Source organism: Stenella coeruleoalba (genome assembly GCF_951394435.1).
Source record: "Stenella coeruleoalba genome assembly, chromosome: 13".
NCBI classification, from domain to species: domain Eukaryota; kingdom Metazoa; phylum Chordata; class Mammalia; order Artiodactyla; family Delphinidae; genus Stenella; species Stenella coeruleoalba.
The window spans coordinates 36,111,780-36,129,327 of NC_137159.1; the positions used below are offsets into that span (position 1 = coordinate 36,111,780).

Genomic DNA, 17,548 nt, shown 5'->3' on the forward strand with positions numbered 1-17,548 from the left:
TACTTCCACCCAAGATTTGTCTTAGCGTCTGTGCCCCTAGAAGGTCCCGGTAAACCTGAGCTGCCCCCTATTGATTCTTTCCCCCCTTGGAAAAGCACCAGGAAGGCAAGAGATCCTGTTTGAGGCATTGCTGCAGCGTGAGACAACGATCCCAGATTTCATTTCACTGTGTATTACTTTAGCTCCATGAAATACTGTATGAACTGGGAAGTGAAAAACAGGAGTGACTCAGGCTTCCGGTTGTCCTACATGATCTGTTCTCTCCTTCCTTACTACTAGAGTCCCTTTTAGATGGCCACCCAGAATAAAGGTGTTTCCCAGTCTCTTTTGCAGCTAGATATGGCATTGCAACTAAGCTCTGGCCAATAGGTTGGAATTAGAGAAACTTAGGAAAAGTGTCCTTAGCAGGAAGAAGCATGCCCTTCGCCCATGATGGATGGAATGCAGACTTGGCGGCTGGACCCCCAGCAGCCACCGTGGACCATAAGCTAGAAACCACGTGTTGATAAGGGTGGAACAGGATGGTAAGAGCTTGCATCTCTGATGAGCTTATGAAGTCTCTTTACCGGCCCCAGACTGTTTCCTCATGTTTTACAGGCAAGAGAAATAAAGTCCTAACGTTGAAGCCACCGTTACCATCTTCCATCAACTCTGTCATCGAATGTAAGAACAGCGTTATTTCATACATCACTAAGAAAAAGAAACCACTGCCAAATTAAACAGCTATCCCATCCAGCTAACCCATTCCAATTTCAGAGAAGTTCCAGTGTAGCAAAAGGATGAGTCTTATTACATGAAACGCAGTATTTTTGGTTTTTGTTACTCATAGCCAAGCCTAATCCTGATTCAAGAAACATGAGGGAGCAAAAAGACAAGTTCTAAATAAAGAGCATGACAATCATGTAGAGGGAAGAACAAGTCTCTATAAAAGAATGACTCATAAAAATAGTAGTGACACATGACTCAATTTAGGGAAGTTTCTCCCATAACTTCCCAATCTGGCTTGAATTAACTGGGGAATTATGTATGGCTATTTGGATTTGGCCATAAAGTGAGATGAGACTCCGGGGGATGAGTGGGCTGGTTTTAAGATGTCAAAGACCCAAAGGGGATTGCTAAGCCAGTCTCCACTGTGTGTGATTTGGTTTCGGGGTCTCTGACTCCTTGGTTTCTTCTCCCCAACTCTGCAGGGTCCTCCTGGCTGACTTTGAGGAGGACAAATGGGCAGCTGCTGCCAGAAGCAGCTGATGACCAAGACAAGCCTGCAACCAACAGGCTCACCCTTAGCTGAGATTCGCATGGAGATGCTCACGGCTCTTCCCGCACCAGCCCTGCTACTGCTTTCCAGTGTAATTTGAGCCTTGATCTGGTGCAAAGCTGAGCACTTTTGGTCCTCAGCACTAGAGCCCTGACCTTAAGCTATGACAACCCAGTATTAACGTACCTGAGTGATTAAAACATCAAAGGCCAATATGACACACGAAAGGGAAAGGGAAAGGGAAATCTGGCTTATTGAAAAGTGGTTATAAGATGTACTATCCACTTTGTGTGTCATTAAAGCAGGGGCACTTTCATGAGAAATGTCCACTTGATTACTTTTAAATTGTAACAGAAAAACTTATTTTAATTGATCCTATCTCCTGTGACTGCTTCTTGAATCTACCGGGACACCAGGGGCCTTTATAGATTTTGCATATTCTATGCTGTGGCTATCGTTTATTGACGGTCTCCTCATGTGATAAATGTTTTACACCTATTATTTAACACATCAACCCCACAGGTAAGTGGTATCATTCCCTTTTTTTTTTTTTTTTTTGCGGTACGCGGGCCTCTCACTGTTGTGGCCTCTCCCGTTGCGGAGCACAGGCTCTGGACGCGCAGGCTCAGTGGCCATGGCTCACGGGCCCAGCCGCTCCGCGGCATGTGGGATCCTCCCGGACCGGGGCATGAACCCGTGTCCCCTGCATCGGCAGGCGGACTCCCAACCACTGCGCCACCAGGGAAGCCCCTCATTCCCATTTTTAAAGATAATATAACTGTGGCTCAGAGAAGGTTGATTAACTTTCTCATGGTATCACACACAGCTAATAAACGGGCTCTGAACCTAGGTGGATGAAGGCTACCATTATCATTTAGTTGTAATGGACTGTAGAAGCAGCCCTTTAAGCTTCAGTTACTGAAACATGTAAAGGTCTGCTGAGGAATACTTTTATCCTTCCATTCAGAAGGTCCACCGGGCACTGAAGACTTGTGACTATTCTGAAGGAAAGCCTTCTCTGGAAAAAAAAAAAAAAAAAAAAGTTGGGGAAACGGCAGGAGATGGACTGGATAAGCATTCTTGCTCCAGGCCTTACTTAAATTACACTCAGGCAACTGTTCCAATGGCCCGTGTAATAACCTGGCGACACAGGAATCTCTGTCAATGACAGAGGTGCAGAAGAGTTCCAATGGAACATTCCCACAGCCGATGAGGTGGACTACTGTTGGGCTGATTGCCTGTTTTTACTGAAATACATCATGTGACTTTTTGCTGAAGCAACATCTAATCTAATAACAATATATTAAAAGTGCTTTTAAGAAATTTTCTGCTCACCTTAATTTCATGCATATATTTCCTTGGGAAGAAAAAAATTCCCTACAAATCCCTATTTAACTTTGCCAATTCTGATGAAGATATATTATAATGATCATGGGAATTTCTTGTATGATCTCATGTTCTACATAAAAACAGCTCAGCTACTTAAAGGGTTGATTCAAATTCTTATGGGTGAGAATCTAATTCTTCTTGGTTTTAATAAACTGGAAGCCCTACCAAATGATTTCTTCTGGATTGAAACACATTAAGATGAAACAAAACTTAACGTTCAAATTCATTACATTTTCCCTCAGATACCAAAGTACAGACACCAGGCTAAACTTCTTTTAAATTATTTTATTTTTGTGTAAGCTAAAAGGAAATTTACACACTGAAATCTCAAAAGACCTTGGGCATGCACATTAACCTTGTTAGAGGTTCCTCTACATGTCTCTTTTTTTCCATAGGAATTTCCCCAAACATTTAAAACCCATAGTTTTTACTGTATATACAGCCTAAACCATAGCAATCTATGATTATGTCATTTTACACTGTGCAAAATCCTCAAAAAATAGTGGTATGATAGAACAAAACAATCAGTAACAAGTAAATTTCATGGTAAGACATTCATGTAATTTGGTCCTTCTCTAAACCAAACTGATTTAAAACAGACAGGCACAATCTCTTTAAACCCCTTCAATCAAGTTCTGACAATGATCCATACCCTAGAACAAAAGCGCAATCGATGAAAGTACCTTGCAAAAGGTCAAACAGCAACAGGCCAGACTGAAAAGATTAAACAAGAGCACAAAAAGGGTAACAAAAGCCAGATCTGAAACAAACCCACCACACGTAAAATTAAAAAAAAAAAAAAAATTTAAACAGGGATTGGAGCTTATTTATGAGAGCAAAAGTAATTCAGTGTATGATATGAAAAATTAATAGGACAGTCAATGCAATCTGAAAAGACTGAAGGGGATTTCACAGACAGTGGAGATTTGACTTTTTAGTTTTCATTTTTTTATTTCAAAAGTTTTGTAAGAAGGACACCACCAGTGTATTTCACAAAGACATAAATGTATACACCCCAGCAACACAAAAAGAATAAATCTTCAAAAATGTTCACCCCGATTATTTACATTTGTTTCTAATATAAATTTAGGACTTCAGTATGTAAATAAATATACATTACTATGTATACCTTTCTAGTGCGGCTTACCAACAAATCAGCTGAACTTTAATTTTTTTTTTTTTTTAATTAGAGCAGGTATGCTTTTGATGGTGGGGAAGGGCTGGAGGGAAGGAAAAGCAACTGAAACCGTCCAGTTCACATCAGTTATCAGTCTGCCTTCTCTTGGGAGCTTGTGGAAGGTGTCAAGGTGGTTGGGAACATCAACACCTTGGCATGCATGAACGTCAGGTCAGGAAGGCTGGCGATCACCTTGATGGCTTCTTCACTCAGGTGCTCTTCTCTTTTCGGTTTCCTGTTGACAAATGAAAAAAGAGATGTGTGTTAAAGTGACACTTGCTGTAGGTCAAACGGGAGAAAATCTACTCTCAAGGTAGACAGCAATCTGTGGGGACTTGAGTTATCTTTCCCTCTGCCAGTCCCTGAACCTCGTAATACCTTTGTGTTGAGTGCTTCCTGTGCCAGAGGCCAAATCCCTTACAAAGATTCACACCGAATTTATGTATGTTCATTACAGTTGGGCAGGTACGTAGACATTCACATGTACCTGTGCACAGCTCGCAGCTCTATTTAAGCTTAGAAGCATCTACCTAGGCATACTTTTAAAATGTTACTAGGGAACTCCCTGGTGGTCCAGTGGTTAGGATTCCGTGCTTCCACTGCAGGGGTCACGTGTCCGATTCCTGGTCGGGGAACAAAGATCCTGCGTGCTGTGTGGCGCAGCCAAGAAAAAGTTACGCAGCAGAAATATGATGCTGAAGCCCTAGTTAATAACACTCTGCCCAACTGGACTTCCCCCTCCCCACTGAGAAACTACCAAAGTTGCCTCAACATAAAGCAAAGTATGTCTGGCACGGTCCTTGTAAGTCATTTTAACCTCAGGCTTTCTTCAACCCCAAAGGGGAATTCCAGGACAGAAAGCCCTCAGCTCAAAAACACCCAGCCTCTGCCCCACTGGGATGCAGAGAGATGGTAGGTCCAAAGGCCGCAGCACTAGGGCCAGCTACTCATGCCGAGAATGCACATAGGCAGGAAGGACTCAGGGAGAGGGGAAATCTCGAAATCTGTTGGGTCCTATAGATGAAATGCCCCTAATATAAGAAGTGATCAGCGTGGCGACACAGAGAGGAAGAGCTCCTGCTGACCCGGGTCTTCCCAGCAGGTGAGCCAAAGAAAATGCCAATTGAGCCTCGAATGTGGCTCAAATTGAGCACATGATTGTAATCCAATCTTTATGTTTTCTAGGATGTTAAATATACTGAAAGATAGCCGCGGTCATAAAGATATTAATTTTAGATCAAAGTAATTTAAAATTGTTGACTCTAAAAGGCCCAATCCTCTTTTACAGTAAATGATAGTTGGTACTCTATTAGGTGCGACACAAGTTATTTCTTCCGCCTAAGTATTTTCTTTGTCCTTGGGATGAGGTGCAGGAGGTCAGGAGATGAAACAAGAAAGAAAAGATAGATGCAGGTCTTTGTTTTATACCTGGACTTTTCTGTTGTTACCACATTTAAGTTCAGGCTGAAATCAAAAGATTTTACGAAAAGACTGAAAAATAAAACATCAGACTTTTAGGACCAAAGTTCTTCAATATGGGGGTCAGCTTCAGGTACACTGAAACCATCAGTAGATCAGCTCAGAAGAATGGAATAGCACTCCAAATTTTTTCCGATTAAAATCTACATTTTTAATTGCACTTAAATCATGGTAAAACTATTAAGTGGATGGTTGATGGGAAGTTGCCTATCTGCATCATTCCACAATAAAACCAGATAGTTCACTTTTTAGTCTCAAAGTGAAAAACTGGAAGACTACATGGGAAAGGGCAGCCTCTCACCATGGTCAATCTTAGCATCACTCACGATGGGGTCAACCAGACATTATGTGTCGTCTGATGCGATACAACACCTATGATGTATTCCAGCCAAAAGGCTTTACCTGAATCCATCAAACCTTTAGATATAATGTCCAGTTTACAGGAAATAAGGGGAATAGAGAAATATTTGAAAACTACTTGAAGGAAGCAAATGGACAAATCCAGAGATTGGGACGTTCTGCAGGACAAGTGGACCGATCTTTTCAACAAGCTAGCGTTAGTAAACTGAAAAGCAAACAGAAGGGATGGGGGTAGATATACTAGGTTAAAAGTGACTTAGCCATAGCAGCTAGGTACAATAGTCCTAGATTGGATGCTGATTTGGAGAAAGCAGAGAGAAAGGACATTGTTGGGGAATTTGAATACATATAGCCTGGCTATTAGATGCAATGAAAATTTACTGAAATCAGTAGATGGAGACCACTGACTGCAAGGGAAGGCTCAATTCCGTATAGACTATAAAATCTCCTTTTTGGTTAAAACAACACTCATATGGGTATATTTGCAAAGATAAAGATCTGAAAGAATATGCACTAAGGAGTTATAGTGATCTGACTGGTAAGAATGTGATACTTTCATGAAAAATTTTTTGTCTATTTTCTAACTTTCTACTCTTACTGTTTCTGTAAAGATAAAAAATTATTAAAAACAGTAACCAGTAAAATTGCACCTAAATGGACTTCTCGCTTGTGGAGTGCAGTTGGGGTGTGGGGAAGGAGAACAAAGAAGTTGTTTTCACCCAAGGAATGGTTGGTAAATATTATTCTAGAGTTTCTACCAATTGCCTTATTTCAGAGACACTACTTGAAGGCTGTCTGAAGTTGTATTTAAAAATAAGAAAAAGTTTACGTAGTTCATAGTTTGTGCGTTTATCTGTAGTCGCTATGCGTTGATGTGATCTAGTTTTCTTAGAATGTAAGAAAGAAGAAAATGCTTGAGGGGAATTTGAAAATAAAAAGTTACATCATGACCTTTCCTTGAAGCCAAAGGCAGTGACCTAATTTTGATTTATACTCTTCCTAGTTAAGATTTATCCTTTTGGCCAATGCAGTACAATTAAGAGTTCAGAAATAAACCCATACATTTATGGTTAAACTGATTTTCAACAAGAGGGAAATGGGGCAAGAACAGTCTTTTCAACAACCAGTGCTGGTACAACTGGATATCCACGTGCAAAAGAATGAAGTTGGACCCCCTACCTTACACCATATTCAAAAATTAATTCAAAATACATCAAAGGTCTAAATATAAGAGTTGAAACTTTAAAACTCTTAAAAGAAAACCTAGATGTAACCCTTCCTGACCTTGAAGTAGGCAATGGTTTCTTAGATATGACACCTAAGGCACAAGCAATGAAATATATATGTACATATTTATGTACACATATATGTATATCTATCTATAGAGATATATACACATATACGCATGTATATAGGGCTTCATCAAAATTAAGAAACTTTTGTGTTTCACAGGACACTACCAAGAAAGTGAAAAAACAGCCTGCAGAATGAGATAAAATATTTGCAAATCCTGTATCTGATAAAGGTCTAGTATGCAGAATATGTAAAGAGTTCTTAAAAACAACAACAACTTCCCTAAAGAAGAGATACAAGTGGTCAATAAGCACCTGAAAAACTGCTCAATATCACTGGCCATCAGGGAAATGTAAATCAAAATGACAATGAGATATCACTTCATACCCATTGGGATGACTATAACCAAAAGACAGTAACAAGCCTTGTGAGAATGTGGTGACATTGGAACCCTCAAACTTTATTGGTGGAAATGCAAAATGGGGCCACTGCTTTGGAAAACAGTTTGGTAGTTCTTCAAAAAATTAAACAGTGTTACCACGTGACCCAGAAGTTCCACTCCCAAGAAAATTGAAAGCATTTGTCCACACAAAAACTTGTACATGAATGTTCATGGCAGCATTACTCATAACAGTCAAAAAGTGAAAACAACCCAAATGTCCATTAATTTATTAGTGGGATAAACAAAATGTGGTATAGCCATACAATGGAATATTATGCAGCCATAAAAAAGGAATAGAAAGTACCAATACATGCAACAACTTGGCTGAGCTTGAAAACATTATGCTAACTGAAAGAAGTCAGACACAAAAGGCTATATAATGTATTATTCTGTTAGTATGAAATAATCAGAATATGCAAATCCACAGAGATAGAAGGCAGATTAATAGCTGCCAGGGGCTGGGAAAACTGGCATATAGGGAGTGACTGCTAATGGGAACGGGGTTTCTCTCGGGGATGATAAAAATCTTCTGGAATTAGTGGTAATGGTTGCACAACCTTGCGAATATACTAGAAGCCACTGAATTGTACACTTGACATGGGTGAATTTCATGGCATGTGAATTATATCTCAATTAAAAGGTCAAAAAAAGAAAAGAAAAAACCATGCATGCCTTTTGGCAACTAGTCCTCTGGCCTGTATAATCTTCAGTTAGAGGTCTGTGGCTACTAACTAGCTGGCTACCCACTGATTAAGATTAGGAAGTAATTTTTCTCTGTATTAGAAAAGGTAAGCAAGAAGATGGAACTATTTTAAAACTGAGAACTTGCATTTCTTTAAAATAAGAAGTCACTTTCACAACCTATGTTTAGAAAGTGAACAGCACATGTACTTTCTCTTACATATGCAAAGACATTTGGAAAAGAGTATGGGATGTTGTTTGTTACATGGCAAATTTCCTCTACCTAGACCACTGTTTCTTAACCTTTTCTTACCCTACAGTTCCTCAGTGCTTTTTCACTCCATCTTCTGTGTATTGACAAAAGCCAAGATTTTGCTGAGGTGTATACTTTAAATTTTATTTTATTCAAAAACAAAAACAAAAAATGAAGCAAAACCAAAAAATAACAAAGATGCTTAAAATTCCTTTGGAATTATGCCACCCCACCTTTCTCCCCCCTGTACGACTGAGAATCACTCATGGGGGCACTTTACAGTATTACCTTCTAATTATAAGACTTGTGAATATTTGCACTTCTCACCACTTTCAAATAGTTAATTCCTCCAAAGAGAAAATACAAAGTTGACAACTTGTTTTCTTTGCAATTTATTTTGTTTTAAATGTGAAGCTGGACAGGTACCAGAGACTAATTCAATGCAGTTACAAAACTGACCCCAGGATACACACTATAGTTTCAGTTCATTCCATAATAGTACAGAGTAAGAGAAAAAATAAAATAACTTAAAGTGGTAGGAGTTGGAAGAGTGCCCTAGTGTACAGAATGTTTTAAGGGTGAGTTGAAAAGTTAGGAGAGCAAGCAAGTTAACAATGTGGCTTAGAGCTCCTCCTACTGGCACAAAGAATGAATTCTCACCACCGGGACTCTGAACACTAACTACTACAGTTCACTCAGTGAGACTGCAGAGGGAAAAAGGTGAGGAAACACTAGGGCTGTCCTTAGAAAAAGTTGTCCAAAAAGTAGCAGGAGAAAGCCCAAACGATAAAAGTGTCAGTTTTTTGTTTGTCTGTTTGTTTTAAAAGTCATTAGCTTTTGGTTAACATATATAGAAAAAATGGATGAGAAATCTGTATAAGGAGAACATTAATTTGAAAATGATTTATTTGGAAAGAGAAATTAGAAAGCAAGCAAAAAATCCACACTAGCTTCATTTACAAGCAAGTTCACTTAATAGGAGGCTTTAACAGCGCCAGGTAGTGTTACTACAAAGAAATAGGGGTGATAAGAACAAGGGAGAGAATCTGTGGCTAAACAAGAACGTGCAGACTACAAATCCATTCCCGGGAAAAGTTCAGGGTAGCCTTAATTATAAAACAAATAATAATGGATTTTCATGATTATAAATATTAATTGTATTAGTAATAATAAATATCTGTTGAATGGGTACTTAAGCACAAACACAGTTTTAAAGGTGATGTGATAATTCAAGCCAAAGTTTTAAGACAGGTAAGCATTTATTATTTGCAAGGAAAACACGGCTTTATTAAATGGATGTTTTTCTACAGAAGAACTGATTTAAAAGATAAATCTGAATTTGACGTGTGAGTAGAATGTATTTAAACAGGAGAAAAAGCTATAATATCTCTGCCTAACTGGGCAAAAACAGGTGAATATTTTCACTTTAAAGTGCTGATGAATCACAGATTTGGTACAGCAGAGTTGGTATGCCGATCAACCAGTATTTGCTCTTGCAGTAGTGACTTCCTGGTTCATAAGATTACCTTCTTATTAGAAACTGCCTTATTCTTATGGCTAACATGTCAAAGCAATGGATTATTCCAGTGCTTAATTATGTAAAACTAAAGGTTTCCTGAATCCTGCACACAACGCCCACATGACATTCCTGTATCTGAGATAACTGCTTTTCTAAAGGCCCTGCCCCTGAGGGGCTCCCAGAAAGCTTGTTAAAAGCAAGGCTTCGGGCTTCCCTGGTGGAACAGCGGTTGAGAGTCCGCCTGCCGATGCAGGGGACATGGGTTCGTGCCCTGGATCCCACGTGCCGCGGAGCGGCTGGGCCCGTGAGCCATGGCCGCTGAGCCTGTGCGTCCGGAGCCTGTGCTCCGCAACGGGAGAGGCCACAACAGTGAGAGGCCCGCATACCGCAAAAAAAAAAAGCAAGGCTTCACGACCCAAATCAGAGGTGTTACACATTAGCGAAAATTCAGAAAATAAAACAGTGGCCATTCCCTACTCTCTCTTAGCCCAGAGGTGAAAGGATCAGCCTAGGTGACTCTGGGAGTGTGAAACTGGGTTCTCAAAGATGGTCATCTCAGTAGTTATGAAAGAAAAGGGGGAGCATTTCTGTAATGGCTTCATGATCTCAATTCTTTTATCAGATTCTTCTCTACAAAGTTGGGTGTAGGGGTAGGGAAGGAGAGAAAACGACATCTGTCAGCCCTTTCCAGTCTCTCATGAAATAGCTCCGCTCTAGTAAATCCATAATTAAACATAATTTGATACTATTTTCTGGAATTAGGCATCTATTGGTTTTATAAATGTAAAGTGAATTTTAATATAATATATTGAAATACTGCCAACTTATGTGCTTTCCCATCTGGGCTACTTTGTTTAACACAGAATTCAAAATTAGGGTGTAATGAGCACTAGCTTTTACCTGGTAGATGTGCTTGTCTTCTCTACTGTGGACATGAGTCTCGCAAATGCATCAGTCACTTTGAGGCTTGAGGTGGAGATTTCCAGCTTAGAAGTTGTTAACTCATACAACTCTGGATCCACACCTTATAGTATAAAATGATAGTCAGTGATGGCAAGCTGCAATGGGTACTCAGCCACAATCCAAGATGCAAAAGGCAATTACTCTGTAAACATCTGAGTCTTTATAAGCACAACACATCTTTAGAACAGTGTAATATTGCATTTAGTTTTTAAATTACAAATTCCACTCTTCGGAGTTTTTATAAAGTAGGAAAATACTCTTAAAATTCCACTCTGGTATAAATATAGCCTTAATTAATCTAACGTTTATGTAGACGATACCATCAAAATACTTCTAACAAATTCTACCTGCTATAGAAAACTCCCTAAATTTTGTATTTGTTTGTGATATGAAGGTTATCAATGTTTTATAAATAGAATGCACATGATTTGTTACATAATATGACAGCTCAATTTTTAAATTGACTGACTTAACTTCATTTTTTGAACCTCCCTTTTCCCTTACCTCCCTGACCATGTATCCTCCATTATTTTCATCCATATCCCCAAATTTGTAAGTTAATATAAAGTCTCAGATACAGTAAATAATTTGGTTAGTTTAAATATATTCTGACTATCTGAGGACATGAAATATTACCCAAAGTATCAAATTATTACTAAAGAAAAGTTATATACCGCATTGTTCTTTCTTCAGGTAAGAAGTGGGGAGGGTAAAATATTTTCAGAAAAAGTGAATAAAAGCACTACGTTTGAACAAAATGAAAATTGTCTCAAGGGTTATACTTCTATTGTCTCATAGCTGAATCTAGTGGCTAACAGTTCAAAGATCTTGTTAGAAAAATTCAAAACAAAGCTGAGTTAGAGGATTAGATCTATTGTAAAATCTATTAAAATCCTTCCCATCTGACTTCATTAAAATATACATACATATTTTAAAACTTTCCTTGAATATTAATTTATATCAAATATGAGGACTACAAAAAACAAGGAACAATTAAATATTTTCAACTCAAGCTAAGCGTTGGAAAATAAAGGTAATCAGATAAAAACTTTTTAATCCTACACTCTCTTTGGTTTTAGCAAATTCAGTAGTTTCAGGGTATAATAGAAAAGCAGACTGTAAGTACAAATGTCTTATAGCTTCATCAATTTCTACTTATCATTTCTAAAAAAGCCCTAAGACCCGTAGATAAAATTATATATACATGTACCATATCGATATTAACAAACAAGTTTCCTCCTTTAGGATATTTCTAGGTTAAGAAAAAAAATCAGGAACTGCCTTCTATTAATCAACTTTGTAGCTGACTAGCAGATGTAAACACAGATCTCAGATGTTTACAGAAATCATACTAGCACAAGCGGCTTCCACAGTTACCATGTCCAACAAGGGAGGAAGGCTATAGAAAATGTTTGTTGACTCTCCGAAGTTTTTAGTATTTCATTAAGGTACAGTTTCAAAATATAATTTAAAAGGCCCTTTCTTTGTATTTCTATAGTAAGTATTAAGGTTGCAATTAAAATGTAAAAATTTACAGATGCCTGTAAAGGGACCAGATGAACCCAAAGCACCTCCTTCCTCCACTATGAAAGGTTAGATTCCAAGTAACCACAAAATTTAAGTACATGGTGAATGCACAATGCAGAGTAAACAATTGCATTCTGACTGGCAACAGGAAAGTGCTAGTAAAAATTTAGTTGGGTTTATACAATACTGACAACTTGGCCGTCAAACAGTGAAGTGGGAGATTTTTAAAAAAACCCTTCAACCTCCCCCAACCTCCCAAAACCATTATCACCAAAAAAAGTACTATGGCTATATTTTATACTTTTCAAAAACAAGACAACTACTTACTCTACACAAAAAACTGGAGAGTAATTTTTTTAATGGAAGAGTTTTTTTTTTAACAGAACCTTAATGAGGCATAGTTTAGTTACATAAATAAAGCTAGCCAACCAAGTTCTATGCCAACCTCCTAAGTCTCAAACACAAAATAATTAAATAACCGCAAGCTAAGACAAAATGACTTTCCCAGAAACAAGTCAGAAAAAGTGCAAGCAAGTGGTGAAATGGAATACTCAGGAAAGTGTTGACACCTGTAGCTTGATGGTAAGTTTTAACAAAACCCAATAGCAATAAAACAAGCCAAAGCAAATTTATAGTAATCAGGTTTACACAGCAGCTAGAGTATATTAATGAAAATACGGAAGGAAAATATTTAAAAGGTTCCAAAGTAATGAGGACCGCCATTGACCATGCTAATTTCATTTCCATTACAGCTCTAGGCTTCTGAAACTGCTTGCTCTTCTCAAAGCTGTGTATGTATACTGAGCCTGGTTTATCAGGTCATTTCTGTACTTCTTTATACAGTCAGATGATTTGTGCTCTTATGGGTGATTTTTAACTGAGTTTGAAATGTAACCAAAAATTAAATTTAAACCAGGTTTTTAGACACCCAAAAATAGTGGCCTCATTTGAATTATGATACAGTCCATGACAAAACAAAGCTGAGAGCAAATCAGAAATAGGAGCTTGGTAATTCATTCTTGGGATTATAGTAATAAGGAAACTGATACACAAGTTTTTGGGTTTCTTCCCCCCATTAAGTATTAAAAACTAATTAGCTCACCCAGGTCATTTCATAGCTCACATGTGTTTAGAAGTAATTTAAATAGTGAAATATTTTGAAGTCAAAACCAGACACATTAGTTTTTCATATGCTTGTAAAATCTTGGAAACAATGAAAATGATAACCAGGGGATTAGATTTGCGGAATCCAGTCATTCTACAAAACGGCCTTGGAATGTCCTTATAGCACAATCAGATTTCCATAACCAGCTCTTGGAGAAGGGCATTCTGGGTCCCAGGTTCACCCTTAGCTGATTGTCTTAGTCTCCCCCATTTCCCATCATGGCTCCTAAATTGCTAGAAGTGGGTGGCAGGGTTATCTAGCTGAACAAAACCAGCAGATTCTCAGGAACCAGGCTGGCTGTCTAACTGATCCTAGTGGGGACTGAGAGGGACCCTCCCTATGCATTCTGGGCATCAGCATCTATATAGCACCTCAACAGCCGCCTGGTATCAATGGGCATGATTACCAGATCACAAGTTGGGATGACAGGGAGTCATTAAAATCATATTAAATAAAATGTAAACATAAAAATGCCATTATATTTTAATCGTTTATTCAGTTAGAAGATGACAAAGTACATTAGGCCTTTGGTCAATGAACTGAAATTTTGCCAGGCTGAACATTAATTTAACAGGCACTCCAGTAAGTTTTAATTTCTAGCTTTTAGTATCTCATAGCAATTATTTTCTATTATTATCGTTAACATTTTTTTTTCCTCCATGGAAAACAGTAAACTTTCTATTCAAGAGCTACATAAAACAGTAATAATTCTATGTGGGACTATATAACTAAGTGCTAGACTCCAACATTTTGGAACCTAATTATACATTTAGCAGCACTAATGAACAACTAATTGAATGCTAGAACTTGTAAAAGGTTCTATTATCACGGACACTATAATGTAAAGTCACCTTTGTGTACTAAAATATTCTTATATCTCTAAATTTGTATTTTTTCAAATGGCTTTGTAGAATATGCTTTAAAAATAAGCATATAAAATATCACATTTTCTATTTACAGGGGGAAAAAAAACCCCTGCCTTTAACTGTGTAAGGACATTAGGGCTGTTTTATATCTAGAAACTACTTTCAGCTCTGAATATTATACTCTGTCAGTATAATTTTAAGCTTTCCTTAAAATACATTTCACATAAGTCATTTTTTATAGTTACACTACTAGAAAATAACAGTAGATAGATGAAAGAAAAGTAGTAGACATTATAGAGAATACAATCTACTTGTTTCCTTGTTTATAGGAAAGTCAAGTGATGTGGTCATGCTTTTAGTAAATAAACTAGAATTATGGTTTTAACACTCTGCTGACCTGGGATTGTGGTGCTGCTGCTAGAGCTACTGTCATCCACGGGCCCAAAGAAATCAAGGTTCAGAAGAGTGGAACCTCCACTAGCTTGAAATTCAGTGACCGTGTTGGTAGGCAGCCACACAGAAGGTAAGCCAAGGGAGGAGGGGTTATGTGTAAAAAGGGGTAAGACACACACTTGAACATGCAGGTTATAATTAGTAGTCATTACATATTTTTAAATCAACATTAAAACAATGTGTACAGTATTAGTTTTTCACTGCTAAGGACATTTCTAAAGTAACAATTTAATTCAATGTACATTTTCTCATGTACAACGTAAATAATTTGACACTTAGTAAGGTTTTAGTTAGGAGTTCGGTTCTTTCAATTGAAACTCGAAGCCATACCAGAAAGACCAAGGGGAAAGTATACCCGTTAAAGGGAAACAATACTTTAATCTCAACCCAACATTAAATCACTGTACATGCCCAAATAAATCTTTTATGTTAGTAGTGTTGGTTTCTAATTAATGCTTTTTAAAAGTGACAAAGTTGTCAGTTTCAGGACAGGCACCAATACATTAACTTAGTTTAAAATAAAATAACGTAATAAGGAATGTCATAACTGCCCTACCCTGATGTGCAACCTCAAGCTGTACTGTTCCCCTTTAACTCTGAAACAGTAATCAGAAATAGTATACATTTTTAAAGAAGTTGTTTGTTAATAAAAAGCATGATGATTTGACTGAATAAGACACCAGACAACAGCAGAGGGTGCATCCAGGCTTTCCTTCAGCACGGATATTCAATTGGATGCTTTCCAGATATCCTGGGATCCCCCACTCTAAGGCAAAGCTGATAGAATAGCAGGTGTTTTAGACCATGGCTCAAACAACTTATGAAGTATAAGGAGTAAGAGTAATTATACCTCAGAGTCCAATTAAAACTTGTGATGTCAACACACAGGAAAACTAGCATTTTGTATTACTTAAAAACCCCACCTTATTGGAATAAGTTAATCCTTTTTCAGGATTTTCTTTTAAAGCCATAAGTGAAACCAATTATTTCTGGAACTACCTACTAGTATTTTGAGATAAGTTTTAGAAAAGGATCATGAAAATCATTCGTTTTTCCTTTGCATATAAGTGCACTATAAAATATTATTAAATCTGAAAACTACTTTGAGTCAATAAATATGGATCTATTTGCACATCGTTTTTGGTTAAATAATTGTGCTTTGTGCTTTAAAGCAGCCTCTACACACAAGACTTTGCATCCAAGAAAATTCCATGAACTAGGACTACAAAAAAAAATTTCAAGTAAATTGGTCTTACCTAAAATATCATTTAAACTGCCTAGATATTTGTGAAAAATAAGGAAGCTTGTTTTTGTCTTGAGATAAAGAAACTAAAATTTTATCTGGCTACTACTACCTATATATGGACATTAATACTGTTAATACTAGTAACAGCTGGTTTCTTGAGCAATCACTATTCAGAAAGAAAGCCTGAATTTCCAAAGATAAGAAGTTATGTTCAAACAAAAAAGGAAGTCAGCAGAGAGAAGTCTGTCTGAACTTTGTAGCTTTCTTAACTCTAGCTCTGGTGCTAGAGGCTCTACGGAGAGACGTACCATCTAAAGGGTTAGTAAGGCCACTGCTACTCCAGTCAAACTGGACGGGTGGTAGAGACTCCTAGAGTTGAAAACCAAAAAATCAAAATTAATCAGTATAGGTTGTAGCAACATAAAGAATCCTTAAAAATAAAACGAAACACTATTATAGCAAGATCATTAGGCAATAAGATACCTAAAGACAAAATTGGGATAATTTACAATTTCAGAAGGTTATCTACAAATATTAACACAAACTGAAATTGCAAAATTTATAAACAGTACAGCTTGTTGACATTAAAAATGTTGTATCTGAGAAATGGAATTATCTTTACATTTTCAAACAGAAATTTATGGACTGATCCTATGTCAAGATTTCAATCTATTCTCAAATCATGATTTAAACTACTGGCTTGATTACAATAAAAATATTTAAAAACATCACTGATTTTTTTTTTTCACTAAAGAGTTATCCACTTTATTTTAAATGACTATCCACTTAAAATTTCTTAATAGATAATATAATGCAATAGAGAAGGTACCACTGAAAGTGAGGCAATTTGGGTTATTAAAGACTAAGTAACTAGTTGTATAAACATGTATAGTTAATTTAGTTGGTTTCCTTATATATAAAAATCTAAAAAAAATCAATCATCTTCTTTAATTTAGAAATTACTTATAATCAGTATTAGAATTTAATTTTTAAAATAATGTACTGAAAAGTATACGCAGAACTCATTTGAGTATTCTAGGTTTTAAAATTCTGTTAACTACCAAACACATAAAGATAAAATGAGCAAATGATACATAGAAGATGGAAGGTAGTACAAAACATTTAAAAATGATCACTGCTTTATTTTAAGAATATTCTTGACAAGAAAAAAAATGGCTTTTTTTCATTTTCTTGTTTTATTTTGAGGGTGGTGTTGGCAACAATTATTGAAATAACCTATGTTTTATTAGACTCTTACTATCAACATGTTGCCATCTTTTTTTTTCTACATTGCTCACCACCATGCTTTACTGGTAGGCACTTATTAAAACTTTATAATCGGGACTTCCCTGGTGGTGCAGTGGTTAGGAACCTGCCTGCCAATGCAGGGGACACAGGTTCGAGCCCTGGCCCGGGAGGATCCCACATGCCGCGGAGCAACATGCGCACCTTAGCAAAGAGTAGCCCCTGCTTGCTA

At 37.2% G+C, this 17,548-nt stretch overlaps 1 protein-coding gene across 4 annotated transcripts in view; it reads right to left on the bottom strand.

Moving 5' to 3' along the window:
• Positions 1–2,861: 2,861 nt before the first annotated feature.
• AFTPH (aftiphilin) overlaps positions 2,862–17,548 on the bottom strand; it is a 64,294-nt gene continuing 49,607 nt past the window's right edge. The window contains exons 8-11 of one of the 4 annotated variants that reach the window (XM_079940507.1): positions 16,380–16,440; positions 14,770–14,853; positions 10,752–10,875; positions 2,862–4,059 (exon numbers count right to left, since the gene is read on the bottom strand). In XM_079940507.1, coding sequence (XP_079796633.1) covers positions 3,915–4,059; positions 10,752–10,875; positions 14,770–14,853; positions 16,380–16,440 — 414 coding nt within the window. In that variant the 3' untranslated portion in view covers positions 2,862–3,914. The remainder of the gene's footprint in view (positions 4,060–10,751; positions 10,876–14,769; positions 14,854–16,379; positions 16,441–17,548) is intronic. The other 3 variants (XM_079940506.1, XM_079940508.1, XR_013830989.1) reach the window with 3 other exon arrangements.